The sequence below is a fragment of the Gorilla gorilla genome, chromosome 8 (genome assembly GCF_029281585.2).
Source record: "Gorilla gorilla gorilla isolate KB3781 chromosome 8, NHGRI_mGorGor1-v2.1_pri, whole genome shotgun sequence".
In the NCBI taxonomy this organism is placed as follows: domain Eukaryota; kingdom Metazoa; phylum Chordata; class Mammalia; order Primates; family Hominidae; genus Gorilla; species Gorilla gorilla.
In genome coordinates this window covers 46,782,475-46,798,498 of record NC_073232.2, presented here as the reverse complement: position 1 = coordinate 46,798,498, position 16,024 = coordinate 46,782,475, and the positions used below count along the sequence as shown (strand labels likewise).

General features: G+C 43.2%; 1 protein-coding gene across 1 annotated transcript in view; it reads left to right on the top strand.

Annotated features, from left to right (window-relative positions):
• Positions 1 to 16,024, top strand: part of DDX21 (DExD-box helicase 21) — a 37,141-nt gene that overhangs the window by 5,230 nt on the left and 15,887 nt on the right. Inside the window, exons 2-8 of the mRNA XM_004049509.5 lie at positions 2,599 to 3,153; positions 6,652 to 7,095; positions 8,930 to 9,005; positions 10,137 to 10,315; positions 12,257 to 12,374; positions 13,904 to 14,089; positions 15,867 to 16,012. Coding sequence (XP_004049557.1) covers positions 3,067 to 3,153; positions 6,652 to 7,095; positions 8,930 to 9,005; positions 10,137 to 10,315; positions 12,257 to 12,374; positions 13,904 to 14,089; positions 15,867 to 16,012 — 1,236 coding nt within the window. The 5' untranslated portion in view covers positions 2,599 to 3,066. The remainder of the gene's footprint in view (positions 1 to 2,598; positions 3,154 to 6,651; positions 7,096 to 8,929; positions 9,006 to 10,136; positions 10,316 to 12,256; positions 12,375 to 13,903; positions 14,090 to 15,866; positions 16,013 to 16,024) is intronic.

Genomic DNA, 16,024 nt, shown 5'->3' with positions numbered 1-16,024 from the left:
GGAAATTTGGGTTTGTCCCTATATGCAGGTTACAAAGGAACTTATTTTAGAAGCTTTGAAAAGTTTTCCATTTAGTACCATTCTGGGGCTTACTCTCTTGTTGAATATCTCTTGATAATAAACATGTCCCTGTACTGTATGCAGTAGTATCACGTATATAGCAGGATCATGTAGTGTTGTGGTTTATCAGCCAGACTGCAGGTTCTTTGAGGTGGGGACTGGGCCTCCACTTAGTATCTAAACTACATGATACAATGGTGAAACCAGAGATGTTAAGCATTTTGTTGGCCAATTAGTTGACTGCATTCATGCTTGCTCTCCTTTCTTCCACATCTAACACCAGGATGACTCAGGTACTTTCGTACCTGGGCATATAGCTAAAATTTATTTCAAGGGGTTCCCCTCCACCACTGCCATGTTAACATTCATTAAACACTTAATTACAGATTACTATGTACCAGGCACTGTCTGAAATTTTGAGGACACAAAGATGAATAAATCAAGGCTCCTGGCTCAGGGATATCAGAATATAAGTTAAAGCACTGTTGCACATTTTCACAGATTGTTAAAAAAATTTGAGACCATGGCTGGGCGCGGTGGCTCACACCTGTAATCCCAGCACTTTGGGAGGCCAAGGCTGAGGTCAGGAGTTCGAGACCAGCCTGACCAAGATGGTGAAACCTCGTCTCTACTAAAAATAGAAAAATTAGCCGGGCGTGGGGGCGGGCGCCTGTAATCCCAGCTACTGAGGAGGCTGAGGCAGGAGAATTGCTTGAACCTGGGAGGCAGAGGTTGCGGTGAGCTGAGATCACGCCACTGCACTCCAGCCTGGGTGACAGAGTGAGACTCCGTCTCAAAAAAAAAAAAAAAAAAAAAAATTGAGACCATGAAACATCAAATAATAGTTTAGGTGAAACAAAATTTTTCCTTGAAACTCTCAGATTAAAACATGTGCAGTAGACCAGGCGCAGTGGCTCGAGCCTGTAATCTCAGCACTTTGGGAGGCCGAGGTGGGAGGATCATGAGGTCAGGAGATCGAGACCATCTTGGCTAACATGGTGAAACCCCGTCTCTACTAAAAATACAAAAAAAGTAGCCGGGTGTGGTGGTGGGCGCCTGTAGTCCCAGCTACTTGGGAGGCTGAGGCAGGAGAATGGCTTGAACCCAGGAGGCGGAGCTTGCAGTGAGCTGAGATCACGCCACTGCACTCCAGCCTGGGCCACAGAGTGAGACTGTCTCCAAAAAAAAAAAAAAAGTGCAGTAATCAGAAATACAGAAATACTTTTCCAGCATTTTCCTTTATCATAAAATGTAATATTTTAAATTGTGTTTTCAAATCCTTGTGACACACTAAGTTTTAACAGTTTTCATTGATTGTGCTCTGTGTGTCAGGCACTGCCAGACCATTTTCTGCCATTATCTTATTTAATTTTCTCAATTGATGAAGTAGGTTTTGTTATCCTCATTTCATACAAGGGAAACTTGGGTTCAGATTAGGTAATGTTTCCAAAAATAATAGAGCAGACTGGGTATGGTGGCTCCTGCCTGTAATCCCAGTACTTTGGGAGGCGGAGGTGGGAAGATCACTTGAGCTCAGGAGTTCAAAACCAGCCTGGGCAACATGGCAAAACTCCGTCTCTACAAAAAAAAAAAAAAATTAAAAAATTAGCCAGGCAGGGTGGCACATGCCTGTAGTCCCAGCTACTCGGGAGACTGAGGTGGGAGGATCGTTTGACTCTGGGAGGTCGAGGCTGCAATGAGCCGTGATCACACCATTACACTCCACTCCAGCCTGGGCAACAGAGGGAGAACCTGTCTCAAAAAAATGAAATAGATAAAGACTGGGCGCTGTGGCTCATGCCTATAGTCCCAGCACTTTGGAACGCTGAGGCGGATGGGTGGATAACCTGAAGTCAGGAGTTCGAGACCAGCCTGGTGAAGATGGTGAAACCCCATCTCTACTAAAAATACAAAAATTAGCTGGGTGTCGTGGTGCAGGCCTGTAATCCCAGCTACTCGGGAGGCTGAAGGATGAGAATCGCTGGAGGCGGAGGTTGCAATGAGCTGAGATAGTGCCACTTCATCCAGCTTTGGCAACAGAGCGAGACTCCGTCTCAAAAAAAAAAAAAGGCCGATTTTCAATGTCAGATATTATTCTATCCCATTTTTGAAATTTATTTTTTCTTTTATATATATGAAATATTTTATTTATATATAATATATATGTGTGTGTGTATATATATAGATATATATAGATATATAGACATAGGGGTTTTGCTATGTCGCCAGGGCTAGTCTTTAAGTCCTGGCTTCTTTGGAGGCTGAGGCAGGAGATTCGCTTGAGCCCGGGAGGCAGAGGTTGCAGTGAGCCCAAGTCACGCCATGGCACTCTCCACCCTGGATGACAGAGCGAGACTCTGTCTCAAACCCACAAGACCTCTCTCTCCCGCTAGTCTATAAAGCTTCTTGACGATAAGGCTTTTGTGCTTGTTAGTGAATACTAGTCCTGTTTCTCCTACCTGACACAGTGAACGCTCATAAGATGTTTGAGTGCTCGCATGAACGACCAGACCCGACTGAATTATTTTTTTTCTTCAGGCTCCTGAGTCTGGTCGACACTTTCAGAGTAGACGTTTCCAAGAGATGATTAAGGACACACATCCGCGCGTCTGTACGTGCAAACTCGAGCAATACAACATAAAGCACTGAAGATGGCGCCACTCAAAAGCAACTAGAAGCCTTCATTTATCAGGCTGGGGCTAGGGAAAATCTGGCCAGTGTTGGAGAATACAAAGCTAACCTTTGCAATTCCTTGCGGTTCTACCATTCCGTAGGTGCCTTCTAGACCAAGGGCCGCAAGTGGTCAATTCACTAAATCCAACCACAGTCACAGGCCGCTGCTTTGAGTTCACCACGCGGAAAGCAGCTTTTCCTGTGCTTCCTGCTTCCCCCGGAAGTGCCTTGCTACGGGAAGTGACGAAAGCCGGGTGGACCGAAGGTGGGGAGCTACCTCTTCCTCTCCACGCGGTTGAGAAGACCGGTCGGCCTGGGCAACCTGCGCTGAAGATGCCGGGAAAACTCCGTAGTGACGCTGGTTTGGAATCAGACACCGCAATGAAAAGAGGGGAGACACTGCGAAAGCAAACCGAGGAGGTGAAACGGAGGGACCTGGGGCCAGGAGGGACGCTGAGTGGAGCGGAACCCCGGGGTGCGGGAGAAGTGCCCGGGCTGGGATCGTGGGAGCGCGCGGCGGGTAACAGCGCGTCCAGACACCGGGCGTGGGTCCTGGCGGGCGGTCACCCAGGAGTGGTGCGCTCCCCGGGCAGTGGACGCGTCGTTTGCCCGACCGAGTCAGGTCCGCCGTGCGCTGACCTCTTCCTCTGAGCTTATAGGCATCCACATGTCCCAGGAACTCTGGTAGAGAGGCCCTGTTGGAGCTCGGGAGAGGGCCGGGTGTCCCACGTGGTCCCCGGCGACTTGGGCGCGCCTCACACAGTGCGCAGAGTTGGACCTTCAGTCAGGCTCCACGTTGTTGGCTAAGACATAACTCCTGGCATGAGCGTGCGCGAAGGAAGTTACAAGTCAAGTCAAAGTGGGTACTGGAGGCCGGGTGCGGTGGCTCACGCCTGTAATCCCAACACTTTGGGAGGCCGAGGCGGGCAGATCATGAGGTCAGGAGTTCGAGACCAGCCTGGCCAATGTAGTGAAACCCCGTCTCGACTAAAAAATACAAAAATTAGCCGGGCATGGTGGCGCGCGCCTGTAGTCCCAGCTACTCGGGAGGCTGAGGCAGGAGAATTGCTTGAACCCGGGAGGCGGAGGTTGTGGTGAGCCGAGATCGCGCCACTGCACGTCAGCCTGGGCAACAGAGCGAAACTCCATCTCAAAAAAAAAAAAAAATGTGGGCACTGGAGCTTTAGAGTAGACTGGAGAGATCTTAACTTCATCTGCGCACGTGGGCCGCGTCTTTAGTGACTTTTTAAACTCTAGTAAGGGAAGTAGAGTTTGTTTTCCGGTAAGCCGCCCTGAGAAGATGACGTAATTCAGTTCTTAAGAAAATCTGTTTTACAACTGTTTGACCCACGTGAGTTGACTGGATTTCCCATGGAAATGTAAAGGCATGTGTTGCGGTGCTGAGTGTACACCATATTTTTTATATAGGCCAGCAGTGTGCAGTAGTTTTAACCTTGATAGCTGTCCGCTGCTTTGCTGTTGCTTCCTAGTGATTTAACTTGTGACTGAGTCTCTGTTCTGAGATCAAGTCAGTGGGAACAAAGATTGTCCTTGAACTTAGGTTGTACGCTACTTAGAATTAACTTTCGTTGTTGGTTTCTCTGTCTTTTGATATGGAGTTCTTACAATAGCAATATTTTAGAATTGTAGGAAGCCGCGGCAGATTTGTACTCAGGTGCAAGAAGGTCGTGGTCCTGGTTTACATTGCATCAGTCAATCGCGTTCAATTTGGCATGCTCAAATCCAGAGGTACATGACCAAACTCTGTTATATTCCAAAAGAGACCACCAGGATGGGAAACTCAGTCTTATTTGGTGGAACCAAGGGATGAAAACGAATAAAATTTTGGAAGGAGACTAGCTTGTTTTTTGTTGGCAAGTAGATTATTCTTAATCTATGATTTGAGAACAGAGACCAGGCCTGAAATTTCCGGGAGGCAGAATTCAGCGTAATATGTACTTCCAACATTGTTCTGGGGCTCTGCCAGAACAGGCTTCTAAGGAGGCTACAACACATGTCTAATTGTTTTCAGTAGTATGAAAAGTTGTAGAGGGTCAGAAAGTTCAAATAGGAGCCACAGTCATCTGTCTTACTTGGTTCTAAGGTGTCACTCCTTCCATATTCTTGTAACTTATTTATTTTATTTTAAATTAAGTACATCTTTTTTACACATGAGTGATAGACTGTGAGTTTTTATAACTTTTTGTTTCATAAAGTGTCTCTTTATTTTATTATTATTATTTTTTGAGATGGAGTTCTGCTGTCGTTGCCCAGGCTTGTTCTCCATGTTGGTCAGGCTGGTCTCAAACTCCCAACCTCAGGTGATCCGCCCACCTCGGCCTCCCAAAGTGCTGGGATTACAGGTGTGAGCCACTGCATCCTGCCCTTTTATTTTTTGTAGACACAGAGTCTTACTGTCACCCAAGCTAGAGTGCAGTGGCATGATTATAGCTAACTGCAGCCTTGAATTCCTGGGCTCAAGCAATCCTCCCACCTCAGCCTCCTAAGTAGCTAGGAGTATAGCTGTGCTGCTACACCTGGCTAATTAAAAAAAAATTTTTTTTTTTTTGAGACAGTCTTGCTGTGTCACCCAGGCTGGAGTGCAGTGGCATGATCTCAGCTCGCTGCAACCCCCGCCTCCTGGGTTCAAGCAGTTCTCCTGCCTCAGCCTCCCGAGTAGCTGGGACTACAGGTGCGTGCCACCATGCCTGGCTAATTTTTTTGTATTTTTAGTAGAGATGAGATTTCACTGTGTTAGCCAGGATGGTCTCCTTCTCCTGACCTCGTGATTCGCCCTCCTTGGCCTCCCAAAGTCCTGAGATTACAGGCATGAGCCACCGCGCCTGGCCTAATTTTTAAACTTTTTCAATAGAGACGGGGTCTCGCTATATTGTCCATGCTTGCCTGGAACTGCTGGCCTCAAACAATCCTCCTGCCTTGGCCTCCCAGAGTGCTGGGATTACAGGCATGAACCACTGCACCTGGCCCTAAACTGTCTTTGTATAAATTCATTTGCTCTTGTAAGATAGGCAAAGTGCAGAATTCCTGTTTTGGAGTTAGAGGCTGCAGTGAGCTATGATCATGCCTCTGTACCACAACCTGGGTGAAAAAGTGAAATTGTCTCTTAAAAAAACAAAAAAAATCCCTGTTGTTTTACCTGGGATTTTAGCAGGAAGAAAGAAAAGAAACCTGCTTAACATCATCAATCTGTAGATACATTGGCCTTATTCTATTGGAATTGAATTTGGACTTTTTATAGTATTGAGTTTGGAGCCTGTTGGAGTATCCCATGAGCTTATCCAAATCCCTTATGAAAATCTGGTTTATAGGCCAAGCGCGGTGGCTCATGTAATCCTAGCAGTTTAGGAAGCCGGGGTGGGTGGGTTGCCTGAGCTCAGGAGTTTGAGACCAGCCTGGGCAACATGGGAAAACCCCACCTCTACTAAAAATACAAAAATTCGCTGGGTGTGGTGGTGGGCACCTGTAGTCCCAGGTACTCGGGAGGCTGAGGCATGAGAATAACTTGAACTCAGGAGTGGAGGTTTCAGTGAGCTGAGATTGTGCCACTTCACTACAGCCTGGGCGACAGAGCGAGACTCTGTCTCAAAAAAGAAAATCTGTTTTACAACTGTTTGACCCACATGAGTTGAATAGTTACTAAGGGGCACTCTTCATTTTCCAAGATAGTGAAACTATTGATATATACCCGTCTATATATATAGCTAAGAAGCGATTTTAGAAAAAGCTTACTATTTTGATTTTTACCTTATCACAGCGTGAAAGTACAAATGTTGAAATGCCCCAAAATTGTATTTTTTAAAGTTGAAAATGATCTTGAAATAATCCAGAATTGATGAATGTTGCAAATGTATAAATGCCTTATTCAGTGTTTGTATTTTCCTTATGAATTTTTTTTAGAAAGAGAAAAAAGAGAAGCCAAAATCTGATAAGACTGAAGAGATAGCAGAAGAGGAAGAAACTGTTTTCCCCAAAGCTAAACAAGTTAAAAAGAAAGCAGAGCCTTCTGAAGTTGACATGAATTCTCCTAAATCCAAAAAGGCAAAAAAGAAAGAGGAGCCATCTCAAAATGACATTTCTCCTAAAACCAAAAGTTTGAGAAAGAAAAAGGAGCCCATTGAAAAGAAAGTGGTTTCTTCTAAAACCAAAAAAGTGACAAAAAATGAGGAGCCTTCTGAGGAAGAAATAGATGCTCCTAAGCCCAAGAAGATGAAGAAAGAAAAGGAAATGAATGGAGAAACTGGAGAGAAAAGCCCCAAACTGAAGAATGGATTTCCTCATCCTGAACCTGACTGTAACCCCAGTGAAGCTGCCAGTGAAGAAAGTAACAGTGAGATAGAGCAGGTACATTTGCACTTCATTGGGTAGAAGATATCTTTCATTGTTGTTTCAGATAAATAAGTAGGTAACTGCTAAATGTACTCTTTAATAGTAGGAGAAAATGTGATGTGTCAGCACCTTGTGGGTTGGGGGATACCTTAGGCTGAGTGGGACTTCATCTTAAAAATTAGCATACGACAGGGCATGGTGGCTCAGCTAAGAGTACTCTTTTTTATTTTTATTTTTTTGAGACAGAGTCTCGCTCTGTCACCTAGGCTGGAGTACAGTGGCACGATCTCAGCTCACTGCAACCTCTGCCTCCTGGGTTCAAGTGATTCTCCTACCTTAGCCTCCTCAGTAGCTGGGATTACGGGTGTGTGCCATCACGCCTGGCTAATTTTTTGTATTTTTAGTAGAGGCGGGCTTTCACCATGTTGGCCAGGCTGGTCTCGAACTCCCAACCCCAGGTGATCCACCCGCCTGGGCCTCCGAAAGTGTTGGGATTACAGGCATGAGCTACTGTTCCCAGCGGACTCTGTCTTTAAAAAAAAAAAAAAAAAAAAAAAATTAGCATAGTGTCACAATGCCTCCTTTACAAATAAGCAGATACTGCTTAAGCTTAGGGAGAGTCTTGGTCTGCTTATTTGCAAGTCAGTCAACAGAAGAGATACAGTTTTGTAAATGGGCCCTAGTTTCCCTCTGAGGGGTTTAACCAAATAAATTATTGGAATTACTGAAAAGGTTGATTGCATAAGTCCTTTTGGTTAGGCCATTAAGTAATCATCCTGGAGTTGAACAGGATGATAAAATGTCTGTCCAGAACCTAATTCTGTTATCTTTCAGAAACTCAGTTATGAAAGAAAAATACGAATTGTATTAAAAAAATTTGTTTTAGACATGGGATCTCACTGTGTGGCCCAGGCTGGTCTAGAACTTGTGGCTTCAAGCGATAATCCCGCCTAAGCCTCCCGAGTAGCTGGGATTACAGGCACAAGCCACCACACCCAGCTGAAAAATACTAATTCTAATAGATTTTCTTTTTGCTATAGATCATGGTCAACATTTGTAACTTTTTTCCTGATTATAAAAAATATGTGATCCAGAGAAAATAGAAAATGCAGACATTTTGCAAAAAGAAAGAAATGCTTCCTGGAATTTCACCATTCATTTAGTAAATATTAGTACCTGTACTTTTCAAGTACAGAAGTCATCTTGTTAATTTTTGGTGTTTCCTTGTAGTACTTTTAGTATATGCATCTATTATTTTTAATCAGATTAGGATTGTACTGTGCAATCTTGTATCTTTTCTGTTTCTATCTAAGCATTTTCCTCGTTAAGTACGCTTAATGGTTACATAATCCTTCATATAAATGTCTTGAAATCTACTTACTACTTTTATTGAGCATTCAGATATCTTACTAATCAAATAATGCCACAGTGACTGCTACCTCATAAAATGTGTGTTCATTTTCTATGGATGTGTGTATACAAGAGATGCTGCTTTGGAAGAGGGCTAATGACATTTCCAACAGTATATTGTTGGTTATGGTTATGGAGTAGATCTTAGTTGAGATCTAGTCACACATAATCTTAGTTGAGATCTTAGTTGAGATCTAGTTACCCAGTATATATTTGCCTCAGATATTTCTTTTGTTAAAGTTTTATAGATTTATGACAATGTTTCCTTTTCAGATCTCGAGTTACCTATCAAGGTTTTTGTATCTTTTTGGTTGATTTTTAAAGTGATGTGTTTAGAAGAATTGCTTTAGGATAGCTTGTTTTGTCTCTTTCTCAGAAGGTTCTCTATTAATTTGTATAGGTGATTTTTGATTTCTTTCTATGGCCCTTTACTTGATAGGAAATACCTGTGGAACAAAAAGAAGGCGCTTTCTCTAATTTTCCCATATCTGAAGAAACTATTAAACTTCTCAAAGGTAATGTTCTTGGAAATATCGTATGATGTTAGAACGTATTATTTTAACAGAAGCACTCCACAATTTTTGTTAAGATGAACCAGGATGTATTTCTTATTGTAGGCTGATATATGCAGTCATATAATGAAGTAGGCCTGTGTATTCAATTTAGTACTATAGTAGTGATGGTTCTTCATGCTTCTTAAGCAAGTGGTTAAAATTTCTTCAGGCCCTCTGTGGTGGCTCACACCTGTAATTGATTGAGGCCAGGAGTTTGAGATCTTCCTGGGTAACATAGTGAGAACCTGTCCCGACAAAAAGTTTAAAAATTAGCTGGGCACGTGGTAACACACATCTATAGTCCTAACTACTCCAGAGGCTGAGGAAGGAAGATCGCTTGAGCCCAGGAGTTCAAGGCTTCAGTGAACTGTGGTCACACCACTGCACGCCAGCCTGGGTGACAGAATGAAACCCTGTCTCAAAAAAAATTGTATTTAATACAGTGTGTATTCAGAAGTGTAATGACTAATGGTGCTGGTGAAATTAAGCAATTAGGTGATGCCATATTAATGTTTTATCTCTTTCACTTCTGAGGCATCTCTAGATTAGTGAGCCTAATTTATAGGCGTAAACCCAGAATTCATTTAATAATCTGCTTCTGAAGTAGCTGGAGTCACAGTTACTCAAGTAAGTGCTTCCTAAATCAGGAGCAGCACAGTTGGATTGCAAAGCACCAGATTTTCAGGCTTATGGATGAGACTTCAAATATTTACTATAATTGGATGCTTTAAAGTTTGTTGATATTTTTCAGTCAAGCAGATTCTTTACTATCAGAATATTTCTGAGCCAGGTATGATGGCTTGCACCTGTAATCCCAGCTGTCCATCAGGCTGAGGCAGGAGGATCACTTGAGCCCAGGAGTTCAAGGCTGCAAGTGAGTTATGATCACACCACTGTACTCCAGCATGGGCGACAAAGCAAGACCTTGTCTCTTAAAAAATATACGTATTTGAGCCTAACTTTGTAGATGTTGACCAGAAGGTAGAATTCCTTAATTCTGCAGGACCAGAAGCATGAGTAGTATACTTCAGTATGTCAGTATGGCTGTTTTAAGAATTGCAGTGTGAGATAACACAGTTAATTTGTTCATAGGCCGAGGAGTGACCTTCCTATTTCCTATACAAGCAAAGACATTCCATCATGTTTACAGCGGGAAGGACTTAATTGCACAGGCGCGGACAGGAACTGGGAAGACATTCTCCTTTGCCATCCCTTTGATTGAGAAGCTTCATGGGGAACTGCAAGACAGGAAGAGAGGCCGTGCCCCTCAGGTAACTGTCTTAAATACAAGGGCTCTCAGTCAGCACAGGAAAAACCACCACTTAGGCATTGTGTACATACCCTACTATTTTTTATTGAGTTCTTATAGTCACCCATTCTATTTACTGTGGATCTTTATGTGAAAGTAATCCAGGACAATTCTTTTATATTTAATAATTAATATATACAGATCATTCTCTGTATATTTCAATATTTTAATCTTTCCCACAGTTTTGATCATCTATATAATTAATGCTCATCATATTTCCTTCAAACCATTAGATGTCCCTGGGGCTCATAGCTTTCGTCAAGTGTCTGACCATTTTTGCCTAGATGGAGAAAGCATTTTTGGTAGAAAAGCATGAATGGGCGGTGGCTCACACCTGTAATCCCAGCACTTTGGGAGCCTGAGGTGGGCGGATCACGAGGTCAGGAGATCGAGACCATCCTGGCTAACAACATGAAACCCCATCTCTAATAAAAATACAAAAAATTAGCCGGGCGTGGTGGCGGGCGCGTGTAGTCGCAACTACCTGGGAGGCTGAGGCAGGAGAATGGCGTGAATCCAGGAGGCGGAGCTTGCAGTGAGCCGAGATCGCACCACTGCACTCCAGCCTGGGCGACAGAGCAAGACTCCGTCTCAAAAAAAAAAAAAAAAAGAAAAGCATGAATGGAAAGAAGGGCAAGTCAGAGGTGAAAAGGCCAAGCCCCCATATTAGGGTGAGTCCATTGGGTTCATTTCTAGAGAACTTGACATTTAACAAACATTAACCTCATTGAAATGACCGCGAATGCCCATGTGGTCACTTTGGCTGTGGGTTCTTGTAGTTGTCTTTCTGGCCTAACCTCACTTGCTCACTGGCCTTCCAGTGTCCATGCTCCCCCTTTGTTAATTTGTTTACTGCTATATCCCTAGCACATAGAATAGTGCTTGGCCAATAGTAGGTAGTCATTAAATATTTTTTAGATGAATGTATTAGGTGTTCTTGAATCATATTAGTTTCATACCATTACCCTATTTTTGAGGACCTGTAGCAGTTCAAGCAATTCTCCTGCCTTAGCCTCCCAAGTAGCTGGGATTACAGGCGTGTACCACCATGCCTGGTTAATTTTGTATTTTTAGTAGAGATGGGGTTTCACCATGTTGGCCAGGCTGGTCTGGAACTCCTGACGTCAAGTGATCCACCCACCTCAGCCTCCCAAAGTGCTGGAATTATAGGCTTGAGCCACTGCACCTGGACTTTTTTTTTTTTTTGAGACAAAGTCTCGCTTTGTCGCCCAGGTTGGAGTGCGGTGGTGCAATCTTAACCTCTGCCTCGCAGGTTTAAGCGATCCTCCCGCCTCAACATCCCAAGTAGTCGAGATTACAAGTGTGAGCCACCACGCCTGGCTCATTTGTATTTTTAGTAGAGATAGACTTTCACCATGTTGGCCAGGCTGCTCTTGAACTCCTGACCACCCACCTTGGCCTCCCAAAGTGCTGGGATTATAGGCATGAGCCATTGCGCCTGGCCAGCAGTTTCATGTTTTATATATATATATAGATCAAACTCATATTGCTCTAGGATTCAAAGCCCCTTACATTGTTGGCTCTACCTTACTTCTCTGATTTTGTTCTGCTTCAAATTTTCTCTACTGTAGAGGTTAAGACTATAGGTTTTGGATCCCAATTGCTTGAAGGCTCTGCTCCTTCTTAGCCTTTGGGGTTTAGTCAAGTTATTTATCCTCTAATACCTAGCTCAAAAGGTTGCGAGAATTGAATCAGAATAATATATATAAAGAATTTAGTAGAGTCTAAGATCTATTAGTCAAAAATATTAGATAATGTTATCGTCATCATCAGTGTTAGACCTTGTTCAAGTCGTTCTTTTCCTGGAATGCTGTTCTTTGGGGACTAGATTAAGAAACAAATACTACACAGTAATTTGAATTCAATTATTTTTCTTTATCAGGTACTGGTTCTTGCACCTACAAGAGAGTTGGCAAATCAAGTAAGCAAAGACTTCAGTGACATCACAAAAAAGCTGTCAGTGGCTTGTTTTTATGGTGGAACTCCCTATGGAGGTCAATGTGAGTACATTCAAAAAGTGAGGGAGGTATAATGCCACCCATTGTTGACTGCTCTGACTGGATTTCTTTTCACCTTGACATCTGGCTTCTCCATATAGGATAGTCGTTTATGGGGATTTTCTTTTGCCATTGTTTAAACATGGTCAAGAACATGGTCCTGCTTGATGATAGACAAATCCTGTGTATGGTTCTTAGGACTTTTATCTATTTATATTTATCTAGGGGCTACAAAAGTAACTTATTATTGAACCCAAAAGGACAGTCCATTTGGGCTCTAGGAAATAGGAAGTCAGAATTCAAGGTTACTCTTGTCTGTCAGGACCTTGAGTCTGTCCGTCTTTCTGCATGGTTGCTTCTTTCTTGATGTAGGCAGGCTTTCTTTCCTTGGGGCTCAAGGGCCAAATGTTACAGTCTCTGCTCTTGTATTCCATTACTTCCCAGTTCAAGGCCTTGGAGCTTTATTATTAGAGCAGATGTATAAATTAGGAAGGGATTTAAGGAATTTAAAAAAATCATAGTTTTGGCCGGGCACAGTGGCTCACGCCTGTAATCCCAGCACTTTGGGAGGCTGAGGCGGGCAGATCACAAGAGCAGGAGATCGAGACCATCCTGGCTAACACGGTGAAACCCCGTCTCTACTAAAAATACAAAAAATTAGCCGGGCGTGGTGGCAGGCACCTGTAGTCTCAGCTACTCGGGAGGCTGAGGCAGGAGAGTGGCGTGAACCTGGGAGGCTCCCACGCCCGGCCAATTTTTGTATTTTTAGTAGAGACGGGGTTTCACCATATCGGCCAGGCTGATCTTGAACTCCTGACCTTATGATCTGCCAGCCTCAGTCTCCCAAAGTGCTGGGATTACAGGCGTGAGCCACCGTGCCCAGCCGGAAGTAATTTCTTTCCTGGTGCTATTGTCCTCCAGTAGTGCATATTTCTTTCTTTCTTTTTCATTTATTTATTTATTTATTTATTTGGTGAGACAGAGTCTCACTCTGTGGCCCAGGCTGGAGTGCAGTGGCATGATCTTGGCTCACTGCAGCCTCTGTTGCCCAGGTTCAAGTGATTCTCCTGCCTCAGCCTCCCGAGTAGCTGGGATTACAGGCGCCCGCCACTGCGCCTGGTTAATTTTTGTAATTTTAGTAAACATGGTGTTTCACCATGTTGGCCAGGCTGGTCTTGAACTCCTGATCTCATGATCCACCCACCTTGGCCTCCCAAAGTGCTGGGATTACAGGCGTGAGCCACCACGCCCGGCTGCATATTTCTTTTATGTCACTTTGTACACTAGACTGTCACTTCAAATATTTACTATAATTGGGTGCTTTAAATTTTGTTGATATTTTTCACTTCTAATGTTTTTCCCACTAGATTAGGAGTGCCATGAGTATCTTTATCATTATTACTTAGCATATTACTTTGTACTTGTAGGTATTTAACAAATATTTTAGAGTAACAATACAGTTAACTGTGGTACCCCACACAGATAAAAGTACTTACTAAAAACCCAGCAAATCTTGTCATTGTTTTTTATAGTTGAACGCATGAGGAATGGGATTGATATCCTGGTTGGAACACCAGGTCGTATCAAAGACCACATACAGAATGGCAAACTAGATCTCACCAAACTTAAGCATGTTGTCCTGGATGAAGTGGACCAGATGTTGGATATGGGGTTTGCTGATCAAGTGGAAGAGATTTTAAGTGTGGCGTACAAGAAAGGTAATCCACAAATTCAAGAAGCTGATAAAAAAGACCAAAGGAAGGGTGGTAACTCTGTCTCCTGGGTTCAAGTGACTCTCATGCCTCAGCCACCCTAGTAACTGGGATTACAGGCACCCACCACCACGCCTGGCTAATTTTCGTATTTTTAGTAGAGATGGGGTTTCGCCATATTGCCCAGGCTGGTCTCAAACTCCCAGCCCCAGGCGATCCGACTGCCTCACCCTCCCAAAGTGCTGGGATTAGAGGCATGAGCCACTGCGCCTGGCCTGGTGACTAAGTAGTTTTCTAAGAGATTAATAAAGCCTTGGGAAATTGGAAGGGGGCTTATTTTATCTAGAAACTTGGATTAAAAAAAAAAGTCATTACTCTGGGATTAAAGCTGGTGAGGAAAAAAAAAGTCATGATTTATCATATTACCACAATGGGGAAAACTTGGAAAAGTAAAGAAAAATACCATCTTCTGTCATCTTGATGTGGTCTGCTTTTGGTGTATTCCTGATGTTTTGCATTTTATTGTATATATGTGTTGATTATACTCTGACTATACATATAAAAATTCAGCAAAAATACTGTATGAAGTGGTTGGCCATGACTTAATTCTACCATCTGCCTATTTTGATTTTTATTCAATATAAATAGTTCTGTTTAGCCACTTTTATACAGATAGCTTCTCACCTCAATATCTGGAATTGTTTTTTTTTTTTTTTTTTTTGAGACAGGGTCTAAATCTGTCACCCAGGCTGGAGTGCAGTGGTGGGATCTTGGCTCACTGCAGCCTCCACCTTCCAGGTTGAAGCAGTCCTCCGAGTAGCTGGGACTATAGACGTGCGCCACCATGCCCAGCTAATTTTTCTGTTTTTTGTAGAGCTGGGTTTCACCATGCTGGTCTTGAACTCTTGGACTCAAGTGATCTTCCCTCCCACTTTGGCCTCCCAGAATGCTGGGATTACAGATGTGCTCTACCGCGGCCGCCCTTTTTTTATTTTTAAGATAGGCCCTCACCCTGTCACTCAGGCTATAGTACAGTGGCACCATCATAGCTCACTGCATCCCTAAACTCCTGGGCCTCAGCTTCCTGAGTAGCTTAGGGCTACAGGCGTGCGCCACCATGCCTGGCTAATGTTTTTATTATTCATAGAGACAGGGTCTCACTGTGTTGCCCAGGCTTGTCTTGATTCCTGGCCTCAAGTGATCCTCCTGCCTCCACCTCTGAAAGCATTGGAATTACAGGCATGAGCCACTGTGTCTGGCCTGGAATTGGTTCTTTAGGATAGATTTCCAGAAGTGGAATTACTGAGCTTAAAAGTGTAAATAATTCATGCTCCTCAATATACATTGTCAAATTCTCTCCAGAAGGGTTCTATCACACTTCTATTTGGAATGTTTGAGAATGTGATGGCACTCTTAAGTAGAATTGAACAAACAAAAATAGTAGCTGGACTCAATGATTGGACAAGAATTCTAAATTCATAAAATATTGAGAATAGAAATCTTAGAATAGATTTCGTTTGTAATTCAGAAGCCTAATGGTCAGAAAGCAAAATAACTTTAAAGTACTTTCACTATTTTAAGGATCTTTTAGATAAATTACCTAGCGGTATTTCTTTGCCCATTGGGAAACCTCTGTCTTCCAGTTTTGTGTCCTCAGTGCCCGACTTGGCCTCAGGTGGTTGCTGGTGAAAGTTCATGGACTGTGGAAGTATTAGGTTAGGTGGAATACTATGTAGGCTTGTTTGGATTATTCATACTGACGTTTTTTTCCCCCTCCTCAAAGATTCTGAAGACAATCCCCAAACATTGCTTTTTTCTGCAACTTGCCCTCATTGGGTATTTAATGTTGCCAAGAAATACATGAAATCTACGTATGAACAGGTGGACCTGATTGGTAAAAAGACTCAGAAAACGGCAATAACTGTGGAGGTAAATTATTTA